General features: G+C 58.8%; 3 protein-coding genes across 5 annotated transcripts in view; 2 read left to right on the forward strand and 1 right to left on the reverse strand.

The window, feature by feature from the left end:
- Positions 1 to 810: 810 nt before the first annotated feature.
- On the forward strand, positions 811 to 2,842 carry NPW (neuropeptide W). The gene is made up of 2 exons (XM_066197870.1): positions 811 to 1,244; positions 2,443 to 2,842. The coding sequence occupies exons 1-2, from the start codon at positions 846 to 848 to the stop codon at positions 2,476 to 2,478; spliced, it is 435 nt and encodes a 144-aa protein (XP_066053967.1). The 5' UTR covers positions 811 to 845; the 3' UTR covers positions 2,479 to 2,842.
- A 6,948-nt stretch (positions 2,843 to 9,790) lies between these two features.
- Positions 9,791 to 10,267, reverse strand: LOC136298046 (period circadian protein-like). The gene has a single exon (XM_066198486.1). The coding sequence runs from the start codon at positions 10,265 to 10,267 to the stop codon at positions 9,791 to 9,793; it is 477 nt and encodes a 158-aa protein (XP_066054583.1).
- Positions 10,070 to 21,547, forward strand: part of NHERF2 (NHERF family PDZ scaffold protein 2) — a 32,550-nt gene continuing 21,072 nt past the window's right edge. The window contains exons 1-2 of one of the 3 annotated variants that reach the window (XM_066197847.1): positions 10,070 to 10,475; positions 14,878 to 15,123. In XM_066197847.1, coding sequence (XP_066053944.1) covers positions 10,266 to 10,475; positions 14,878 to 15,123 — 456 coding nt within the window. In that variant the 5' untranslated portion in view covers positions 10,070 to 10,265. Of the gene's footprint in view, positions 10,476 to 12,687; positions 12,715 to 14,877; positions 15,124 to 21,547 lie in introns of those variants that run through there. The other 2 variants (XM_066197848.1, XM_066197849.1) reach the window with 2 other exon arrangements.

The following is a 21,547-nucleotide window of genomic DNA, read 5'->3' on the forward strand; positions in this document are numbered from 1 at the left end:
AACCTGGGATAGTGGAAGGTATCACTGCCCTCCAAGGGGTGGAACGGGATGGACTTTAAGGTCTTTTCCAAACCAAACCATTCTGTAATTCTAAAATGCTGAGATGAAAATTAATCAAGCTACTGTGTGGCCTGAAAAAACCCCTGGAAATTATTCAGTCCTGGTTCAGCATTTAAAGCCGAGAGCTTCCCTAATAAACAGGAGGAACTGGAATTGCTTTCTGATAAGCATAAACTTCACCTGCTTGGCTTCATTAAGGAATCTGGGGCGGGGGAAAATCAGCTGACTGGAAAGGCAGAATTGATGGTGGTATCATATTTAAGAACTGAGTGGCAGAAGAGGAGGGGAAGCAGCCTGACAAACCCATTGCTAATGGTCCTGAGTACTTCACCACAGGGAACACGGAGGCTGCTCACGGATGCTTGGGATGCTCCAGGGTTCGGGGGAATGCCCAGAGGATGCTCGAGGCCATGGGGATGATGCCGAAGGCTACGGGGAGGATGCTCACGGGCTCTCGGGTTGCTCTGGATTTCAGGGGGATGCTCAGAGGATGCTCGGGGCCACGGGGACGATGCTAAAGGCAACAAGGGGGACGCTGACGGATGCGCGGGATGCTGCGGGTTGCACGGAGACGCTCAGGGATGCTCAGAGGATGCTGGGGGCCATGGGGAGGGTGCCGGCATCCCAGGGGGGAGGTTGCCGGGGGAGGGCGGCCGGGGGCTGCCGGGGCGGAGCCGCGGGGCCCCTCCCGACGGCGCTATAAACCGGCGGGGCGCGGGCGCGGGGCAGCCGTCGTTGGGGTGCCCGGGGCCGGGCACAGCCCTGCCCGTATCCTGCCCTGCGCCATGGCCAGGGGACAGCTGTCGGGGGGCGCCTGGGGGGCCCTGGTGCTGCTGGGCTTGATGCTGCCGGCCGCCCCGGCGGGCGCCTGGTACAAGCACGTCGCCAGCCCCCGGTACCACACGGTGGGTCGCGCCTCGGGGCTGCTGATGGGGGTCCGCCGCTCTCCCTACCTCTGGCGGAGGGAGCTGCCGGCCGAACCCCTCCGGCACGCCGGGACCCCCGCCGGGGAGAACCCCCCGTCCCCGGGCCGCCCCGCCGGGGAGAGCCCCCCGGCCGCCGCCCCGGCCCCGCCGCCGCCCGGGCCCGGCCGCCTCCTGCAGCGCCTGCTCCGGCGGGGCTGGGGCTGGGGCGGCCCCCGCCCGGCCCCCGCACGACCCCCGCCCGGCCCCCGGCAGCCTCAGGTAACGCCCGACGGGCGGGCGGGAGAGGGGCCCGGGGGGATCCGGGGGGATCCGGGGGGATCCGGGGGGAACGGTCGGTCCGCGGTGCTCCGGGATGCTCGAGGGATGCGATCCGTGTGCGGGATGTGGAGTCCTGCGGTCACCCTGCGGCACCCGGGTCACCAGGTCGTAGGGAGTGTGAAGCCTTGCAGGGATTTCATCAGGAAACTGGGGTTCAGGGAGCCTTGGAGGGGTGTCACCAGGTAAGGGCGTGCTTGTAGGGACTGCACTTTGCCTTTAGGGCAGAAAAAGATCTGGATGAAGGTCCAAGGTCAGGTTGGACGGGGCTTGGAGCAACCTGGTGTAGTGGAAGTTGTCCTTCCCATGGCAGAGGCCAGAACTGGAGGATCTTTAAGGTCCCTTCCAGCTCAAACCATTCCAGGACTCTGGGATTTCTGTGCCCCCCGTTTGGTGCATCACAAACCCACAGCCTGTGGGACTGAGCTGTCCATGCCTGAGGGGTGTTCACGGGGTATCCATGGGGTATCCATGGGGCTGGCAGCCTGGGATGCTCCCAGCATGGCCCTCCCCACCTCGGGTCCCTTCTCCTGCCCCTCGGGGCTCAGCCCGGCTGTGTGGAACTGCCTTGGGGCTGGCTCCAGGCTTTACATTTCTTTCCTCTTATGTAAAGCTGGAGCCAACTTCCAGCTGAAATCCACCGAGGCTTTTAGCTGTTGGATCAGCCCCTGAAACATGTAGCTGTATTCCTCCCCCACTTCTTTTTTTTTTTTTTTTTTTTTTTTGGAGGAATCTGGGATTAGAATAAGTTTGGGAAAGCTCAGACAGGTCAGCCCAGCCCTGGACACGTCTGTCTGTCTCGGGTACCGCAGGCTCTGACCTGGGCACTCTTGTGCATCCCTCTGATTTCCCAGCCAAATTCCTACTGGGAGTCCCATGGGCAGGTCCAAACCTGGAATTTGGGTCTGGGTGGGGTTTATCTGTGTGAGGTTTATCTGCGTGTGGTTTATCTGTGTACATGGTGTCAGAAGGGGAATCTGCAGGTCACACCTGAGCCTATGGAGGAGGAGATTTAATGGAAATTGTGAATAGAGCTGTGGTTTAAACACTGCACCGAGGAGAAACGGGGTCCCACGTGGGGAGGGAGGGGGTGCTGGAGCTGGATACTCCAAAATAATCCAATTCCCTCTTCTCCTTCCAGCTCTTCCCGCTTGAAGACCTGGCTCTGACCCGCTGACAGATGTGGTGGAGATTCTTCCTGTGCCAGAGGAGCACTGACTGCCCCGGGTGGGATCTGCTCACCTGGCTGGCAGGGAAGGCTCTGCTCAGGATCTCGGGGTACTCTGACCTCTCTGAAACCACACAGACAATGACATCCCAAAAAATCTGATTTCTCACGGCCGCTGCCCAGCCGCAGCAGCAAAATCCATCTCGTTTCCAGGTCAGCCTTGCGCTATGAACTCGGGGAGAAAGAAACAAGGGGAGATATTTATTTTTGTTTATTTTTTTTACATTTCTGTACTGCCTTGTTTGCAATCTGATAGAAACATGTACTGTTCGCTTCCTCGGAACCTGCCCCTCATTAAAATGAGATGTGATCAAAGGAAACTTTGGCTTCCTGGTGCTGTTGGAGGGTCTTGGTGGGGTTTTTTTTGAGAGCAAAACCTGGTCTGGCTCTGCACGGGGCAGACACGTCAGCAGTTGGGTCACTCCCAGATATTTCTGACATGATTTAACTTCTTGACACGATTTTTTTTCCTGCAGTTTTACAGTAATTCTCTTTTACTGCCTGTCTGGGAGTCACTGCCAGGCCAAGTGCCAACTCAGATGACAAAATTTTGGGATATTTCCTCAACTGGGCTTTACAAAAGTTCTGCGAGCCCTCACTGCTCTGCTTGTGTTTTGCCTGCTCAGGGTTTAATTTCTGTATATTCCCACTGGTGGAAATAAACGTCAATCCCCATTAAAACAGGGAGAAGCCTCAGGGCTGGGCAGGAGCATGTGGGGAAGGGGCGTTGCAGAGGATGGGATCTGGGATTTAGAGGAAACTGGGATTTGGGGGGCTGAGTCTGGCACTGCTGAGCTTTAACCTGCCAGCGGATTTTGCAGGAAATTTGACAAAAAGAAACATTTCCACCCCTTCTAGATGAACCCCCTGCTCCTGCCAAGGTTTGTGCTGCCTTGTTTGGGGTCTGGAAGGAAAAAGCGCTCATGGAGCTCGCCAGGGGAGCCAGGCCAGGCCCTGCCATGCTCCCCTCGCCCTGGGGGCTGCTGTCACCCCTCACTGGCTCTCAGGGAGGATTTCAGGGGCTGTAACCCATGAAGGATTGTTCTCTCCCAGTTGTTTCCCCACCAATTTCTCCTCCATGTCCCCTCTCCTTCCCTCCTCCCACAATTTTCCAATTCCTGCCCTCGGATGGGGCGGTGCTCGGATGGGCCCAGTGAGGCACAATTGCTGCACTTGAATCCATCCTTGGCAGGAGCCAGGATGCGGAGTGGCCATGAGGACAATTTCTCCAGGAAAAGAAGAGATAAAATGAGGTAGAACATGTAAAGCTCTGCTTTGAACAGGGGGGTGAAGGATGATGGGATGAGAGACCCTCACCTGTTGGAAGCAAACACCTGAATGTGCCAGTTGCTGGAGTGAACCCAGCGAGACATCCAGTGAACCACAAACCTTTCACTCATCAGGAAAATCATTTTTCCTGATTCCCCACTGGGGCTGTAAAATAATTTCCTCTGTGCTCCTGTTTCCCTGGAGAAATCTGGGCCTTCCCTGGGGGTCAGTGAGCCCAATGAAAAGGAAGGAAGCTTAAAAAGGCATTTAATTACCCTCCCACCTCAGGGCAGGACCTGTTCATCTGATCCTTTCTAAAGGCTGATCCTGAGGGAGATCCCACATTCCCCTTGGTTTTCCCTATCACATCTCCTTGTTCTGAGGGATCATGGAGATCCCACAGCTTGGGCCACTGTCCAGGCCCCCAGGAATGCTCCAGGATGAACTGCAGCCACAGGGATGCTCAGGGGGAATGCCAACATCTGGGATTTGCAGCTGGGAGCAAAGTGAGGGGACAAAAGCTTTAGAGAGGAGCGTGGACAGGCCCAGAGCTGCAGCAGCACATCAGCTCCTGGCCCCATTCAAGGTCCTGGTGCTTCCTGATCCCCCAGAGCAGCCTTGCAGGAAAACTGCAGGCGAGGAGGTCAATTCCCAGCAGCACTTTGGGATAGCTGGGGGGCTCAGAAACCCCCAGGTGCCAGTGGGACAAGTCATCCCTTCCCTCCTGCCGTGCCCTGGGGGCTGTTGTGTGGTGGACAGGAGGTGCCAGCAGTGCAGTGGCTTCCCGTGCCCTCTTGTGGTCACAGCAGTCACCAGGGAGGTGACAATGAGCCCTGCCACCAGGTCCCCATCCCTGCACCCTTGCAGAGTGGGGAACTGCCCCCGTGGGTGCCCCTCTGCCTGCGTGGCCCCAGCCAAGGCCGCAGGTCCTGGAAGGGATGGATGCTCCGGCTCTCTCCCGTCCCACTGCCCCGTGTGTGGATCAGGGCAGCCCAGGGATGTCAGGGCAGCTCGGGGTGCCCATGCAGGCTCTGGAGCTCGATCTGGCCCAGCTTCATCCCCAAGACTGCCCTGGCATTCCGCGGTTCCAGAAGGGGCTGGCGATGCCCGAGGTCCCGGTGCCAGCGGATGCGTTTTTGTTCCAGGCTCAGAGGCGGGTGAATCCCAGGGACCAGGCAGGCAGGAAGACGTCCCACCCCAACCCGGGGCAGCTCCCTTTCCTTCCCGGCTCCCTGGCCTCTCCCAGGGGAGCAGCAGCAGCCAGTGGGGGCTCTGGGAAGGGCAGAGGCCGGGACAGGAACGGGCTGGCCCGGGGGAGCTGCTGTGAACTCACACCGGGCCGGCCCGGGCACACACAATGGCCCCTGCGGGCACCAGGGGGAAGAAAACTCCCCGAGGAATTTCCTCCAGCGTCGGCTCTGCTCAGAAGCTGTTCCTCGGGGATGCAGGCCAGGACTGAGCACAGCTCTGGCTGTGGATGGAAATCCCTTGCACTGAGCTGGCTGTCCTGGATGGTCCCTGCAGTGGCCTCAAATGTCCCTGTGGGGAGATCTGGGCTGCAGGGGCTGGTGCTGAGCTGGGATCACATCCCTGCCATCCGCTCCTGTCCACACTGACACCAGCCAGAGCATTGATGGGGACTGGAGATAAGGGGAAGAACTGCAGGGATCAGGAGGTGACAGGACCTCTGTCTCCAGAGTGTCCAAAGCACTGACAAATGACTGTGCCTTAGAGACCCTGACACTGATGTCCCCAGCCGAGCTGCAGCAGCCCAGGGCTGTTCCTGGGGAGCCCAAGGGGAAAATGCTGGATGAGGACCCTCCTGCTGGCCCCTCAGTGTCCCCAGGCCCTGGCAGCCTGGAGGTGCCACCCCCATGTTGAGTGTACACAGGGCTGTATTTGGGGAGTGCCTGCTCTGCTTTGGGGCAGCCCAGCTGCCAGGGCACGTGCCACCAGGAGCAGAGGGGACAGAGGGGACCTGTGCCACCAGGAGCAGAGGGGATAGAGGGGACCTGTGACACCTGGAGCAGAGGGAACCTGTGCCACCAGGAGCAGGTGACACTCGTGGGGATGGATGTTTCCAGCACTGGCTGCCCCTGGAGGTGGATGCTGCTGAGGCTAAATGCTCACAGGGCCCCAGAGCCAGTTGCTGCTCTGACATCCATGTCCTTGCTGTGACATGCCAGTGTGGCACCACCAGCAGCAGCAGCCTCCTCAGGACCCAGCCCCTCTGGAGCTGCATTATCCATGGGGTTTTCCTGCAGACACCAGGCACATCCCACTCTTCCAGGGAAAGGTGTTGTCCTGCCTGGCAGGGGCAGTGGGTGTCAGTCCCACGGGGACACGGGGTGTGGAGCAGGGTGGCTCGTGCTGGGATGTGGGAGCAGCATCCCTGGAATTCCCTCGTGAAAGGCTCAGGTGTGGCCAGCCTGGCTGGGCCCCTGGCCAGCTCCACGCCTGCACAGCACCCTCCAGCTCAGCTCCCACAGCTCTGCCACCTCCTGCAGGAAATGAAGGAGCTGCCAGGTTGTGCAAGACGGATCTCCCGGCTCTCAGCAGCGTGGCTGAACTTTCTGGACTTTCACAACCCACAAAAACCTGTAATTAATCCTCCTAATGATTGGTTCTCCTGCTATCCCCATCAATCTAACCTGGGAAATGTTTACAGCTCAATAGTGCCACACACAGAGGCTCAGGGAAAAATGAGCTGGTGTGTTTTTTTATGGGCTCTCCTCTCATTCCCGGTTCCTCAGGCAGCACAAATAAATCATCCCCTTTGAAATCATCCCCTGGGAGCAGCCAGGCCCAGCAGCCCCGCGCTGAGAGACGGTGAAACAAGGGAGGAATGAGCACGGAGCATCCCAAGACTTCATTTATTCTCAGTTTGAGCTGATCGGTGCAGTGGCAAAGGGCTCTGCAGCTCCCAGCGGAGATCATCCAACACCAGGAGCATCCCTGAGCTCGGGCACACCCAGCAGAAGGTGCTGGGGGTGGCCAAACTGCCCGGGGGAGTGCAGCCTGGTGAGCTCTGGGTGGAAAACTGGGTGTGGAGCAGGATGTGGATAAACACCAGCACTGAGGAGGAGGAGGGTGGGCGGGAGGAAGGGCAGCTCCCTGCCAGCTGCTCTCATGGCAGGGAAGGAACCAGGAGAGGCAGGAGCAGTGCCCAGCAAAGCTCCCAGCCCTGAGCACGATGAGCTCAAGGGAGTGGCGGACATCCCTAGAGAGGGACGGGCTGAGGGGGGACACAGAGAAGCCACCAGATTTGCCCAAAGCCACCCAACAATGGAGCCACAAGTGAGACACGGCTCTTGGCATCTCAGCAATGTGTGTGTGCAGAAGACACCCAAAGGCACGTGGAAAACCTCTCATGCCTCTGGAAGCTCTGGCACAGCCCAGTGACTCCATCCTCAACCATCCTCCTCCTCCTCAAAGAGCTCCTCACCCTCCCACTGCCTCAGGAAGGAAGCAGACTGAGCAGGCCTGGGGGATCAGCTGAGGATTTCCCAGTTTCTGAAGGAAGATGGGCTCTGTGGGCTCCCCAAAATTCCCCACTTGGAGCTGCCAGGGAGCCGGGAGGGTGACTCTGATTTCCACAACTGGGAAAGTCTTCCCAGCATTTTAGATTAGGGTTGCCACAGCATCAGGCTTAAAGGGAACGGAGCAGGACACAGGTGTCCTGCTTAGCCAAGTGCAGGGAGGGAACTGGAAGCAGATGTTGACCAAAAAGAGCTCCAAACCCTTCCAAGCCACTGAACTCACAGGTCTCTGGACTGCCTGTGCTTCCAGGCAGGCCCAGTCTGCACTTAAAGATCTGCCCAAATCGAAACACACAGAAATTTAAATGGAAAACTTCTGCCTGAGCAGGATCTGCTGGATTTACCCAAGGCTCTGTCATTCCAGGGTGCAGGAGCCTCTCTGTGCTCTCTCATTTTGTTTTCAATGAGACTTGGGAGGGTGGGAAAAGGCAGGATGGGAAGAGCCAAAGGGATTTTGTACTTTGCAAGGAGGCACGTTTGCACGATGAATTTTTATCTTCCTTCCAGCCCCTTCTCCATCAGCTGCAGTGAAAAAATTGCGGGATTTCCTTATGATCCATGATTGTGCCAAGGGATGCACCAAGCTATGTCCCAGGTCAGGCCAGAGCTGCTCCCCAGAGGCACAACCACAGCCCTCGAAGAAGAGGGATCATTAAATAAATGTTCCATTTTAGGCTCATAAGGTGCTCAGGCAGAGATCCAGTGCTGAGTCAGGGCTCTACCAAGTCCCCGACATTCTCTACAGTAAATAGATGGGGTTTTGGGGGGGAAAGAATGAGTTTTGGAGACACTGAGCTTGAAAAAAATCAATAAATCCAGGGCTCACTTAAGAAAAGGCTTGTACTTAAAAAAGAGCATCTTTAAAAAAAAATTAAAAAATTCAAACTGTTTCTCCCCTTTCTGAAATATTTTCTCTTTTTTTATTTTATTTTTTTTTAAATTTTCATGCTCCCAAGACTTCTAAAAAAGCTATTCAAAAGGGTTAAAATATTCACGCTGACCACCCGAAAGATTTTCTCCCACCGTGTTTTTATTGCGCCGAATCAAAAGAAAAACTTTTTGGTTCAAATAAACTTGAAACAATTCCTTCTCCTCCCCCTTTCCCCTGCAGTATTTTGGTTTAGCCAGTGAGTGGAAAAATCAATTATTCGCACTCCTCTAGCCTGATAAAAAGCTTCAGGACTCCACAAAGAGGCTCAAGGGAGCAGTTGTGTTGTACAGCAAATAAAAAGGCCTCCAGATTTCTCAGCTCTCCTCTGGTGTCACCCAGGGCTTTGTGCTGAGGTCAGCACTGCTGGAGGGACACAGGGAGTGGAGGAGCCACAGTATCGTCACTGGTGGGACTAAAACTTCCTCCTGTGGTGGGACATCACATCCTCCCTTGGTGGGACATCACATCCTTGTGGTGGGACATCATGTCCTCCTTTGGTGGGACATCATGTCCTCCTGCTAGGACATCACATCTCCTTTGGGGGAACATCACATCCTCCTTTGGGGGGACATTACATCCTTGTTTGGGGGGACATCACGTCCTCCCTTGGTGGGACATCACATCCTCCTTTGGTGGGACATCTCATCTCCTTTGGTGGGACCTCATGGCTGCCAGGTGTGTCAGGAGCCAGGGGCTGAGCCCGTTCCCACCCCGTGGTGACAGACACCCCAAGGGACAGCACCCAGTGCCCCCCACCCGTGTGCTGCTCCCAGAGCCACGCTGCCTGCAGGGAATGAGGTGGGAAGACCTGGCAGAGATAAATAATGCTGTGATTTTTTCAGGATACAGTCTCCAAGCACCTTTTTGGTCCAAGGGTTTTGAAGGGCAACTTTATGTATAACTGCAGTGGAAGTCAGGGGTTTTTTAAGCTAACTACACATTAAAAGTAAATCAATATTAATTTCTGGAGCTTTTTATTTCCAGCCTCCAGCTGGCTGCTGTGTTTGCTTCTGCAGTGTAAAATCTGGTGGGAAAGCCATTGAGGAAGGAGAAAGTGCAGAGGAAGGCCTGAGAACCTGTGTCAGAGGAATGTGACACTCGGTGCCATCACTGTGACAGCCGCTCTGGGTCGTGTCCTCCTTGTAAAAGATTTCAAGGAAATAAAGACGAGGAATGCAAAAAGGTGAGAACGGGGATCTCTGTGCTTCATTAAACAAGCTGAGCCCAGCTGAAACCCGGGTGGCCTCTCCAGGGGTCAGCTGGGATGGAGAGGGAGACTTGCCCTGTCAGCAGTCACCGAGTCCTGGAACGGTTTGGGTCGGAAAGGACCTTAAAGGACTTAAAGGACCAGCGCCAGCTCTGCCATGGGCAGGGACACCTTCCACTGTCCCAGGCTGCTCCAAGCCCCATCCAGCCTGGCCTGGGACACTTCCAGGGGCAGCAGCAGCTTCTCTGGGCACCCCGTGCCACAGGGATCCAAGCAGATCGCTGCGGCTGGCAGGGTTTTGGCATCGGGGCTCCATCAGCCGCTGGTGCCGGTGTCGGTCCCGATGCCGGTGCCGGTGTCGGTGTCGGTTCCGATGCCGATGCCAGTGTCGGTCCCGGTGTCGGTCCCGATGCCGGTGTCAGTTCCGATGCCGATGCCAGCGTCGGTCCCGGTGCCGGTGCCGGTGCCGGTCTCACCCCGCCCGCCCCGTCCCTCGCTGCGGCTCCGCCCCGTCCCCTCCCGTCCCGCCGCCGTCCCCGCCCGCCGCGCTCCCGGTGCCGCGGGGCAGCCGCAGCATGGCCGAGCTGCGCATCGCCCCGGCCCCGGCCCCCGGCCCCGCCGCTGCTGCCCCGCTCCCACCGCCGGCCGCAGCCCCAGCCCCAGCCCCGGCCCCGGCCCCGGCGCCGGCCCCGGTCCCGACCCGCCCCTCGGAGCCCGCCCCGGGCCGCCCATAAAAGCGGCCCCGCGCCCGCCCAGCCCCGCCGCCGCCGTCGCCGCTCCGCCGCCGGCCATGGCCAAGGACCAGCTGAAGCCGCGGCTGTGCCGAATGCTCAAAGGGGAGAGCGGCTACGGCTTCCACCTGCACGGCGAGAAGGGCAAGAGCGGCCAGTTCATCCGCAAAGTGGAGCCCGGCTCGCCCGCCGAGGCGGCGGGGCTGCGCGCCGGGGACCGCGTCGTGGAGGTGAACGGGCTCAACGTGGAGCAGGAGACACATCACCAGGTGCGGGATGGAGCGGGGGGACAGCGGGGACGGCACCGGCGTGGCTCCCGGGCCGAACGCCCCGCCGAGCGGGGCTGTGCCCGGCTCCAGCATCCCTGCGGGGGTTTCGCCCAAAATATCCCCGCTGGAGCATCCCCGGCCTGCGCAGCGGGGGTGGCTGCAGCGGTGGGGTGGGTGCCCCTCCCCAGATGCCAGGCCCTGGGCTGCAGGGGGGTTTTGGGTGCCCCGGGACCCGCGGCTCCGGGCACAGGAGGTCGTTGCAGTCGTGTCAAGGTGGGAAAGCCGGAGGTGTGTGGGGCTGGGCAGGGCTCTGCCCGCGTTATGCAATCTGTGGTGGAAAGGAATGGGGAGACCCGGGCTTTTATTTCCGGCTCTGCTGTGGGTTTTCTTGGCTGCTTTGGGCGAGCTGCGCCTGCTTGTGCAGCCCGGAGTGTGGGAAGATGCCTTAAAATCTCCCGATAAAGCTGTGCAGATGTTCGGCGGTGGGGCTGGCCAGAGAGCGATAGCAGGGCTCGGAGGGGAGTCGTGGCTCTTCCTGACCACGCTGGGACTGGGCAGCTCCGAGGGTGCTATTTCTCTGTTTTCCAACAGAAGCTGTTGCAGGCTGTGGCATTTGCTGCTTGTAAAACTGAAATTTGCATTTGTCAAACAATTTAATCTAAACAAAACCCCAAGAAATGCAAAAAAAAAAACCCAAGCAGTGAGGAGAAAAAAAAACAAACAAAAACCAAACCCAAACAAAACCAAGCAGTGTGGTTCAGGCTGCTCCAGTCCTGCTGGACACTCAGAGCCTGGCAGGGGCACAATTTGCCTCGTGGCTCGTGGGGCTCTGCAGGATTTAGTGTTGTAGTAACTTAAAACATCTGCTCAGCCCTGCTGCCAGCGTTGCGTGGGGGCAGAGCTGGGACGTGCCTCGACCCCACAGAGTTTTGGGGGGCTGTGTGTTCCCAGCCTTCACCCCCCCGTGTGCGTGTTGCTGAAGGTGAAGCTGAGCCTTCCAGGTGGCTCCAACAAAGCCCCGTGGACTCCTCTCCGTGAGCCTGGTGGGGTTTCCTGGCTAAAACTGAGCTTGTTTTGATGGTCTGAGCCAGCCGTGTGAAAGTCGATGTTTGTCCTGCGTGTGATTTCAAACCCCTTGAAGGAGGATCCCCATCTTTGATGTGGCTGGGCAGGAAGGAGGGCCGTGTTCCTGTGGTGCCTTGGAAGCCACCAGAGCTCCCTGCTGGCTCTGGGCTGCTGGGGACGGGCGATAGCGGAGCCAGCTGTGTCTTTGAAACGTGCTGGGCCTTCCCAGTAGGTCAAGTGAAATGGGAGGGGGAAATTTCTCTTTCTTACTTTTTTTTTTGTTTTGTTTTTGCTGCTGGCGGCAGGACGGAGCCCTGGCACTCGCCCCCTGCTGCAGAGCAGTGATTGGAACAGGGTGTCCCATCCAGGGTGTCAAGGAACTCGGTGCCACACGCCGGCTGCCGTGGCACCGGCATCTCTGAGAGTGCAAGTGGTGGGAGCAGGAGTGGCCCTGCCTGCTCTGGGATCACCCTTTTTCCTGCCTCTATACCACAAGAACCTCTTCCTTCCCCCCAAAAAACTCCCCAGCACTGATGGGGCCGTGGGAAGGGCGATGCCCTGGAGGGTCACACGATGGCTCTGAGCAGCCACCTCAGCGTGGCCCTTCCTCATGCCCAACCTTGAACAAGTAACACTTCTCCATGTGCATCGGGTCGGAGCCTGCAGCACACAAGGCCTTGCTCTTTGGGTGTAACTGTGTTTCCAGCTGAAGCTGGCAGCATTTTTGTCTTTGTTCTCTGTTTTTTTTGTTGGTTTTTTTTTTCCTTGGCCTTGCCCAAGGGGACGAAGGCAGAATGTGTTCTCGGGGCGTTTCATGTCTCGAAGTCACATCCTGGGTTCCTCAGAGCTGGGCAGAGCCACAGCTCTTGCCTTCCTGCTGTGCTTGGAGCATGGAAAGTGTCCCTGTCCCCAGGGAGACTGGCAGCATGGAGCAGGGCACTCACTCTGCTGCGGGTGGCACCGTGAGTCCTCCCTGGGCTGGTGTTTGGCGAGGGTGGAAGGGGCTCTGCCGGGCCAGCACTGCCGTCACCAGGGGTGAAAGTCTGCTTGGGTGGAGCTGCGGAAATCGTGGGGCTGGGTCGGGTGCTGAGGAGGTCCCAGATGAGCAGGGGAGAGGCTGCATTGTCTCCAGAAGGCTGCAGGACTGCGGGCGGGGAGCATGGCTCGGAAGCGGGTACGGTGCTGGGCAGGACCTCGCCGAGGGGCTGCTGCTTTGCCTCCCGCCTCTGCTCGGTGCCCAGGGGTCCCTGCTGCCTTGGGGGGCTCCTCACAGCCCCTTCTGCTCATCCTGCTCGTGGGGAGGGAGCAAGGGGCTGCTCTGTGCCGCTCTCCATCCCTGCCTGGCTCGGTTCCTGGCACTCGTGGGACCTTCGCTCCATCGCTGCTCTTGCTATGGCTGTTGGGGGGCTCGGCCACGGGGTGAGCCCAGCCCTCCTCCACGCCAGCTTTGGACCTTTCTGTGGTCCCACTTTCTCTGCAGTCTGTGGGACTCCTGTGCTGCCTGGAGCACCCAAACTGTGGGGTCTGGGGGATGTCACTGAAGGGCCAGCACGTTCCCCATCTGCATCTTTGCTGCTGCTGCTGCTGCCAGGGCCCCTGTGGGAGAAGTGTCCCTGCGCGGGCACTGCTGGTGTCAGCAGCACCGCCTGATGTCACATGTAAACGGATCTGAACGGGAGCAGATGGACTTTGTGGGCCTGATGGATCAGCACCTCCAGGCTGGTTATGGGTGGGAGCCCGGGATCACTGCCCTGCAGAGGGAGGCTGCAGTGGATGAGTTACTTCAGCCTTGTCTGCAGCCTGTAAATTTCTTGCAGGCTGGTTGGTTTTGTTTTTTTGTTTTTTTTTTTCCCTCTTGTTTGCAGATACCGGCTCTGTTGACCTTGAGTGGAGCTTGCAGGGAGTAAATAAACGCTGGTTAATTGCGTATTAGGCTCGTTTGTCGCTCTAACCTTGGCGTGTCTGGCCACTGTGACCTAGATCAGAGCCCTGGGGTACTTCTGGGGGTTCCCCAGCATGTCTGGGGTGTTCAGGGCCACCCCATGGCTGGGGATGGTGGCTGAGCAGCAGTACCACCCCTCCTCCTCCTCGGGATGAAGGCCTGTGCAGGGAGGAGGTGCCCTTGGTGGCTGCCAGCAGCGAGTCTGGAGGTGTTTTTCCTGTGGATATTCTGGATTTTCCGTGTTTCCATCCCAGCCCACTCTGGTGGGATTTCCCCCCTGCCTGGCTGTGGGATCAGCTCCTCCTGGCTCTCCCCAGTGCCTGTTGGAGCCTCTGGCAGTCCCGATGGCTGGGAAGGAGCTGGGCACAGCAGGACAATGTCCCCATTCAGCCCTGCCTGGAGCTGGACCCTGCCAGGGACGGGCTCATCTCCTGCTCCCAGCACTGCCTCCCCTCCTCTCTGCTGGTCCCCTGGGGATGGATGCACGGATTGGGCTGTTCCCTTCCCAAATCCACCCCCAGCCTGCGCAGTGGTGTGGTGGGGGACAGTCCAGCACCCACATTGGTGCTTGGAGTCTTCCTGTGCCCCTGGCTCCTGGGTGTGGGAGTAGAAAGATGCCCTGGATTGAGGAAAGGAGGGTGTTTGCCTGGTGGGACAGACTGGGCTGTCCCTCCACAGGACAGTGCTGGGCAGAGGGTTGCTGGTGCTCCAGGAGCAGTGACAGCCTCTGACTGAGCAGGAGGTGATCCCAGGTGGTCTGGGCACAGCTGCTGTGTGGCTGCAGCTCCTGGGCTGGAAGGAACCAGCCAGATCCCGGGTGTGGGGGTTTTTTGGGAGATTTCTGCCACTGCAGTGGGGCTGTGACAGCTGGGATACCCTGACAGGACGGTCCTTTCTGGCCTTTGGGTTTTGACTCCTCCAAGGAGAGAGTGGCACAGGGAGAGCATTTCATTGAAGAGCTCTGGAAGCTCTTGACTGAGCAGGAGGTGATCCCTGGTGGACTGGGCAGAGCTGCTGTGTGGCTGCAGGACCTGGGCTGGCAGAGCATCCCCAGGGATCTCCCAAATCCTGCCCTTTCTGGCCTTTGGGTTTTGACTCCTCCAAGGAGAGAGTGGCACAGGGAGAGCATTTCATTGAAGAGCTCTGGAAGCTCTTGACTGAGCAGGAGGTGATCCCTGGTGGACTGGGCAGAGCTGCTGTGTGGCTGCAGGACCTGGGCTGGCAGAGCATCCCCAGGGATCTCCCAAATCCTGCCCTTTCTGCCCCATCACCGGTAGCTGGAACCCCAAACCTTTACCTAGGCTGGATCTGCAGCGTTGTGGGAGAGCTGCTGGCCCTTGGGTGCAGCTTCTGCCACCCCCTGGGCTCCTGCTGAGCTGTCCCTGTCGTTCCCAGGTCGTGCAACGCATCAAGGCCGTGGAGACGGAGACTCGGCTGCTGGTGGTGGACAAGGAGACGGACGAGTACCTGTGCAGCCTGAGGCTGACGTGCACCGAGGACATGGTGCACAACGGGATCCTGCTTAGCCCTGCCAAGGGCCTGGCCAGCGACAATGGCGAGGTCTGGAAGCCTCAGCTGGAGCTGAGCGGGGGAAACCTCCAGCGGCATTCCCACAGCTTCTCCTCGCACGGCAGCAGGAAGGTGAGGGCAGGGTGGGGCTGTGGGGAGAGGGTTGGACCCCCTGGGACCTAATTCCTCTTTGTTCCATCAGAGAAGAACCTGCTGTGTGTGACTTGGGCCACCCCAGGTGGCCTAAGCTGCCCTTTGGAACCTCTCACTCCAAGCAGTGCTGGCTGCTGGGGTTGTGAATTCCCTCCCCTCCGGGCCTCCCGAGGGTCTCCTGAGCTGCTGGGGGGTCTGTGGGGGGCTGTCAGTCCTGGGGATGAGTGACCCCACGGTGCCTCAGCCAAGGCTGGTGTCCCAGCCTGGATCTCAGCCCGGCCCAGGACAGGCTGCCCAGAGCAGGGCTGTGGCCAAGCTGGAGCTCATGAATGAGCTTCTCTCCCTCCATTATTCGCAGGAGGGAGGGAACATCTGGGGCGAAGGCGTTCGCAGCTTTTTTTTCTTTTTTTTTTTTTCTTTTTTTTTCTTCTGCTGAAATAGGAGGGAAATTGGCTTTTTTTAAGGGGTCTGGGCTGTGATTCGGCGCTAAGTGCCTTTTATTGGTAAGCTCCTTTCCAGAAGGGAAGGAATTCGGGGTGGAAAACGTCCAGTTTCCATGGCTGCCGGGGCTGCTGGAGACGGTGCAGGCTTGTGCCGGGCTGATAGCGGGACTGGCTCTGCGCTGCCCCTGCTCCAGGTGGGAATGGCAGGAGCTGTGTGGCCGGGCAGAGCACTCCAGCCCTGCTCCAGGGGTCATCTGTCCCCTCCCCTTCGTGTTCCCCCTCTGCTGTGCTCGCTGCTCTGTGCTGCTCGACAGTCTCTTCAGCACGGAGCTGCTGTGGGCATCCTCCTCCTCCTCCTCCTCCTCCCTGGGGGCCCTGCAGGGGCTGCAGTGCCGGGTCGGTCTCTGTCCCCTCGGAGCGGCTGAATGCTGGCCCACAAGTGGCCCCTGGGCTGGCAGGAGGACATCCATGGGAAAATGTCCTCAGGAGCCCCTGGTGCAGAATTCCCCCCTGTGCAGTTAAGTGTGATGCTGGTGTGAGGCAGGAGAGGGGTCTCACTCTGCCCCTTCCCTCTGGAGCTGTCTGGAATCCTGCAGAGAGGGATCCCCCTTCCCTGAGGCTGCCAGGGGCAGGATTGGAGGCAGCGTTTGATTTTTCTTTATTTACCGCCTGGTTTGAAGCTGTTGGAAGGGCCGTGTGAGGGTGCTGCTGCCTGTGTTTCCCTGGGGGCATGGTTGGAGCCCTTCCCAGGGAGAGGAGCCATTCCCAGGGAGAGGGTGGCTTTTCCACACGGGGCATTTCCTCTCCTACTGTGTTCCCTGTGCTGGTCGGGCTCCAGCAGCCGGAGCTGACGGGAAGTCAGGCCGGGGAACAGGACGGTCTTTTCCGGCCTTTGGCTCCTCCGAGGAGAGGGTGGGACAGGGACAGCAGGCTGGTGGGAGTGGGGAGGAGAGCCCCTGTTCCCCTCAGAGGGATTTTTCCAGGGTGTTCAGATCTGGAGACAGGGCTGATGTTTGGGCTGGACAAAGGGAGCTGACTCGAGGGGTGATTCCCTCATCGTGGGCTGCTGAGCACCTTGGGCTGGTTTGCTCCTGCCTCCGCAGCTCTCAGGGGAGCTGGGCACTGCCAGCTGTCCTGGCCAGGGTCACTTCTCTGTGCCAGAGCCGTGTGTGGCTCTGGGGTGAGGTCAGGGGTAGCAGGAGCTGCATCCTGCTCATGTGCCTTGATCCTGCTTGATAAGAGTGATAAAGGACTGGAATGGTCTCTCCGGGGAGGTGGTGCAGTCACCACCCCTGGATGTGTTTAAAGCAGACTGGATGTGGCACTCGGTGCCAGGGTTTAGTTGAGGTGGTGGAACTGGGTTAGACTCGATGATCTTGAAGGTCTCTTCCAGCCTGGTGATTCTGTGAATTCAGGGTGGTAAAACCTGCTCCAGGCTCTTGGTCTGGGTGGTGTGTCCCTCTTGCTGGCTCCCAAAGCAGCAGGAGTCCAGGGCATGGTGGATAAGAGGTGATGGACCCTGATTTCTGCCCTGCTCGGCCCCCAGCACTGTGTCCCCCCATGGGGCAGCTCAAGCCTGACCCTAACCCAGCAGCTCACAGGCACTGGAATGTGCAGCTCCCGAGTGTTGGGAGGGGGTTTGGGGAGATTTCTGCTGCTTCAGTGGGGCTGTGACAGCTGGGATACACTCCGAGATCTGTCCCCAGCCAGATTTAGGGCTTTTCTGAGCTCTCCTGGAGGTGTTTAGTGAAGGAGAGAAGGCAGCTCCTTCCCCCTGTGGGAAGAGGGGCCGATGCTGCAGGCTGCTCCCAGGGAGCTGCATTTTTGTGAGCAGCGTTTGTTTATAGAAAGGCTGGAGTTTTCCTGCATTTGAGGCCGGGGCTGTTCAGGGCAGCGACCGAAACAAAACGAGGAGGGAAATCTGGTGCTCGTGATGGAGCAGGGAGGGTGGGCACAGCCCTGCCAGCCCCCAGGGCTGCTCCAGATTTATTTCCCAAGAGGGGTGACCCCCCCTGGAGCTGCCATGGGTGGGGAGGTCACCGTGCACCCCGGCAGGGACCTCGTGCTCCAGGAACCTCGGGTGATGCCATGAATAATTCAGCACGTATTTAAAATCCTGCCCGGGGAGCAGGTCGGCAGGGCTGGCAGCCAGCAGCTGTGGCTGTCACAGCTCTGCTGTCCCCAGCGCTGTGGGGACACGTGCCCTGGGTGGCCGTGGTGGCACAGGGAGCCAGGGCTGCCTTGCCCTGTCCCACAGAGTTGTGCCCATTCCTGTGCCTGCTGGGCTGGGGGGGGTTTGTCCCTTGTCCCACTCTGTCCCCTGGCAGGGTATGTGTCCTCTCTGTCCCCAACAGGTTCTGGTGGCCACCAGGCTGTTTCCTGCATTCCCAGGGCTCTGGCTCTGCCCTGGCAGGTCCAGAGGTGGGGGCTGGGGGGTCCCAGTGTGGCAGGGGCTGCTGCAGGTGCTGGGTGTGAGCTGCTTTAATGGCAAAGGTGCCTTTGGGCCGTGGCTGGCTGTAATGAAATGCCTGGGCTGGTGCTGTGTAAAAGGCAGGTGAGCTGCAGGGCTGCCAGGACCTCACCTGGATGCTGCTGGTCATTCCAGAGGTGGGCAGGTGTCCTGGCCAGGGCTGACAGTACCTTTGCAGGGGCTGTGGCTCTGCTGTCCCATTCCTGCTGGGCACCGAGAGGGATGTGGTGGCACTGGGGCCCCGCTATGGCCATCAGGGCTGTCCTTGGGTCTTGCTGCCTTCTCCAGGTGTGTTTATAGGAGAAACAAGAACCACAGCAAAACCAGAGAGGCCTTGGGGGGTGATGCAATTCCCTTCCTCCATGCTCTGGTCTGCAGGGGGTGGGTGTGCAAAGGGACCTTTACAACCTTTGTGAAGGATAAACTTCTCCAAAGTTTATCTTTTGGAGGACAAACCACTCCTTGGAGCTGCTGGATTGAATCCTGTTGAGTCTGGGAATTTTAATGGGGGTGGAATTAGTGGCTGGCTGTTGATTGTCCTGTGCTGGGGAGGGATGTGTCACCTTAGGGTTGCTGCTGGCAGGAACTGGAGGCAGCAGGGTGGTGTCCCTGTGGTGACACGGGGGTGGTGGCAGCTCCTGAACCTCCTGCGTGTGTGGGGACAGCTGTGCTGCTCTCTGAAGGATGAGGGATAGATGCCTGTTGGGACCAGGTGTAGGGTCAATGCTGACCTCGAGGCAGTGAATATTTACCCTTCCCTTTGGGTCAGGAGTGGGAACTTTTCTCTGTTGCAAACAAATAAACCAACCCCTGGTGTTGTGATGTCTCTTCTGCCCCAGCGCCGCGAGGGGAGTAAGTCAGGACAGATGTTTTTGGAGCACTTCGCCAACTCAGCTGAGGCCCAAAATTTAGGGCTTGTAGAATAACCACAGAGATGTAATAAAACCAAACATGAGCAGAAATGTCTGCAGCAATTATGCAATTTAAAAAAAAATAAAATAAATAAGTGGATGGTTTGAATTAAAGCACTTCCCTGCAGCATCTTCCACTCCCGGCGGCCGGCTCGGATCTGCAGGGAAAGATGGCAAAGCTTAGCCCTGGCACAGCCCGGGTGAGGTTCCTACTGTGCAGGGAGAAGTTTGGGGAAACCCTTGGGCACAGAGCCCAGGAGCTGAGGCTGTGTCCCCCTGCACTCCCTGCCCTTCCCACTGCAGCTGTTTCTGGGGACGCTGTGGGTCTGGGAGGGCAGAGCTGAGGGGATGCCGTGTTTGTGCCCGTGGGGGCAGCAGGGATGTGCCACCCTGGGAGCTCTACCCATTTTTACTTAAAAAAAAAAAAAAACCAACCCAAAAAAAGGCTTTGGAGAGCCAGCTGTGCACCCACAGCGTCGGGCATGGGATGGATGAGGAAGGGGAGGTGCCTGGAAAGCCTCTGCCAAGCCCCCAGATCCTTGCCGTGTGTGGCTGTGAGGGATCGGCACGCTGTGAGAATCCCTGGCTTTTTGGGATCGGTGCTTCAATCCCAGAGCAGCGGCAGCGGTCGGGTGGAGCCGTGGGGACGCTGGTGCTGACCCCGCTGCATTATTGATGTCGCCGGGCTGTGGCATCGCGTGTCACCGGGCCGGGGGTGGGCTCGGCAGCTGCTCCAGCTCGGCACCTCGGGAATGGAGCTCGGGGAACGTGGGGATGCAAATCCTCATCCCTGCCAGCGCCCGGGGCCGGGCTGGACGGGGCTTGGAGCAGCCTGGGATGATGGAAGGGGAGGGAATGAGATGAACTTGGAGGTCCCTTCCCATCCATGCCATTCCAGGATTCCGTGATGATTTTTGGGGTGCTTGTGCTGCTGCAGAGGCTGGGAGGCTCCACACCCCAAAACCCTGCGGGTCCCCACGCTGGGAGTGGGGCACGCACACAGCCCCGACTGCCTGTCGCTTGTGCACTGACCCCGTTCCCTTCTCTTGGTGCGTGTTTGGGGCCGGCAGTGGGATGTTTGGAGCTCTGGTCGGGAAGAGCAGGCGGCCCCCGGCTCCAGCCTGGCCCTGCCGGGGCAGAGCAGGAGCGGGGCTGGGGGCTGTTTTGGGGCTATTTTGGTGCAGGAGCGAGGCTGGGGGCTATTTTGGGGCCAGGAGCAGTGCAGGAATGGGGCTGGGGGCTATTTTGGGGCCGGGGCGGCTCAGGAAGCCCCTCCCGGGGAGGAGCGCATCCACCCCGCAGCACAAACTTCCTCCGCCGCGGTATTTTTAGTGAAACACAAAGCGGGTGGGAGGCGACAGGCAGATTAGCATCGGGAGGAGCCGTGCCCTGCCAGGAGCCTTTGTTCCCGGAGCCACACGCTCCCCAGGGACGCCAGGGGACAGTGGAGTCACCCCGGGACCCCCCCCCCCCAGCTCCCTGGGTATCGCTCCCAGCCCGGAGCCGGCTGCAGGGCGCTGATGCTGCCGACACCCGGGATTGCTGCGGGTGGTCCAGCCGGTGCTGATCCCTTTTCTGCATCCCCGAGTAATCAAAAACTTTCCCTCGGAACGATCGGGAGGCTGATATTAAATTGGAGCTGCTGGAAGTGCAGCTCTCCCCGGCGCCCTCGGCTCTCAGGGATGGGCTCCAGCAGCTTTCCTTCAAACGCAGCTCACTCGTGGGGCTCCCAGCCCCAGCCGCCGATGGTTCTGTTCAATGGCAGAACTATTAAATGGTTTTAGAATAAATTAAAAAAAATCTTCTGGCAGCGGCGGAGCTTTCTGCGTGTGCCCTGGCGGCTGCACAGAGCCTCTGCTGTGCCTCTGCTCCATCCCTTGGAGCTGCTCCAGCCTGCTCGGGCTCGTGGGCTTGACATGGCAGGGGAAACCTTGAAACAATATTGGCTTTGGGGCTTTTTTTGGGGGTGGGTTTTTTTTTTTATTTTCTGGTTATTCCTGAGACCTGAGTGAGTTGTGGTGACGGCACATTCCCAGCTGTTTATCCTCCAGGGCTGTCCCAGGGCGGTGTGGATGGATAAATCACCCCCGAGGGTTGGATCTGGATCTGGACCTGCCTCAGGTGATGCTGTGGGTGTGGGGGAATCGCAGCTCCTCCTGGGCTGCTCCCACCGGGGTGGAAGGTGCTGGAGTTGTGGGGATGGAAAGGTGGAGCAAAGGTGCCACATGCTGCTGACTTCCACTGTGAATTCCCAGGTTGGTGGGGGCCAAGGCTTCCAGATACACCTGAGGTGCAAAGAGGTTCTAAAGAGCTCCTTTTAACCCATAAAAACGCCATTCCTTGAGTGCTCACAGCCCTGACAATGTGGCATCACTTCTGTGTTCATTCCTGCCCTCCGGTCTGGGGGCGCAAGGCTGTGAGGGGGAATGATGGACCCAGCACTGTCAAAGAGCTCAGGGTGGAAGTGAAGGTGTGTTCTGAGCTGGTTTTGTCTCCCAGTCCTTTGCTCTGCCTCTGGATATGGAGATTTTACAGGCACTGCTGGTGAGACCCTCCAGGCTGGGATGCTTGTTTCAATT

This window comes from Chamaea fasciata, unplaced genomic scaffold, assembly GCF_029207755.1.
Source record: "Chamaea fasciata isolate MVZ Bird 193981 ecotype frontalis unplaced genomic scaffold, bChaFas1.0.hap1 SCAF_16, whole genome shotgun sequence".
Classification (NCBI taxonomy): Eukaryota; Metazoa; Chordata; class Aves; order Passeriformes; family Sylviidae; genus Chamaea; species Chamaea fasciata.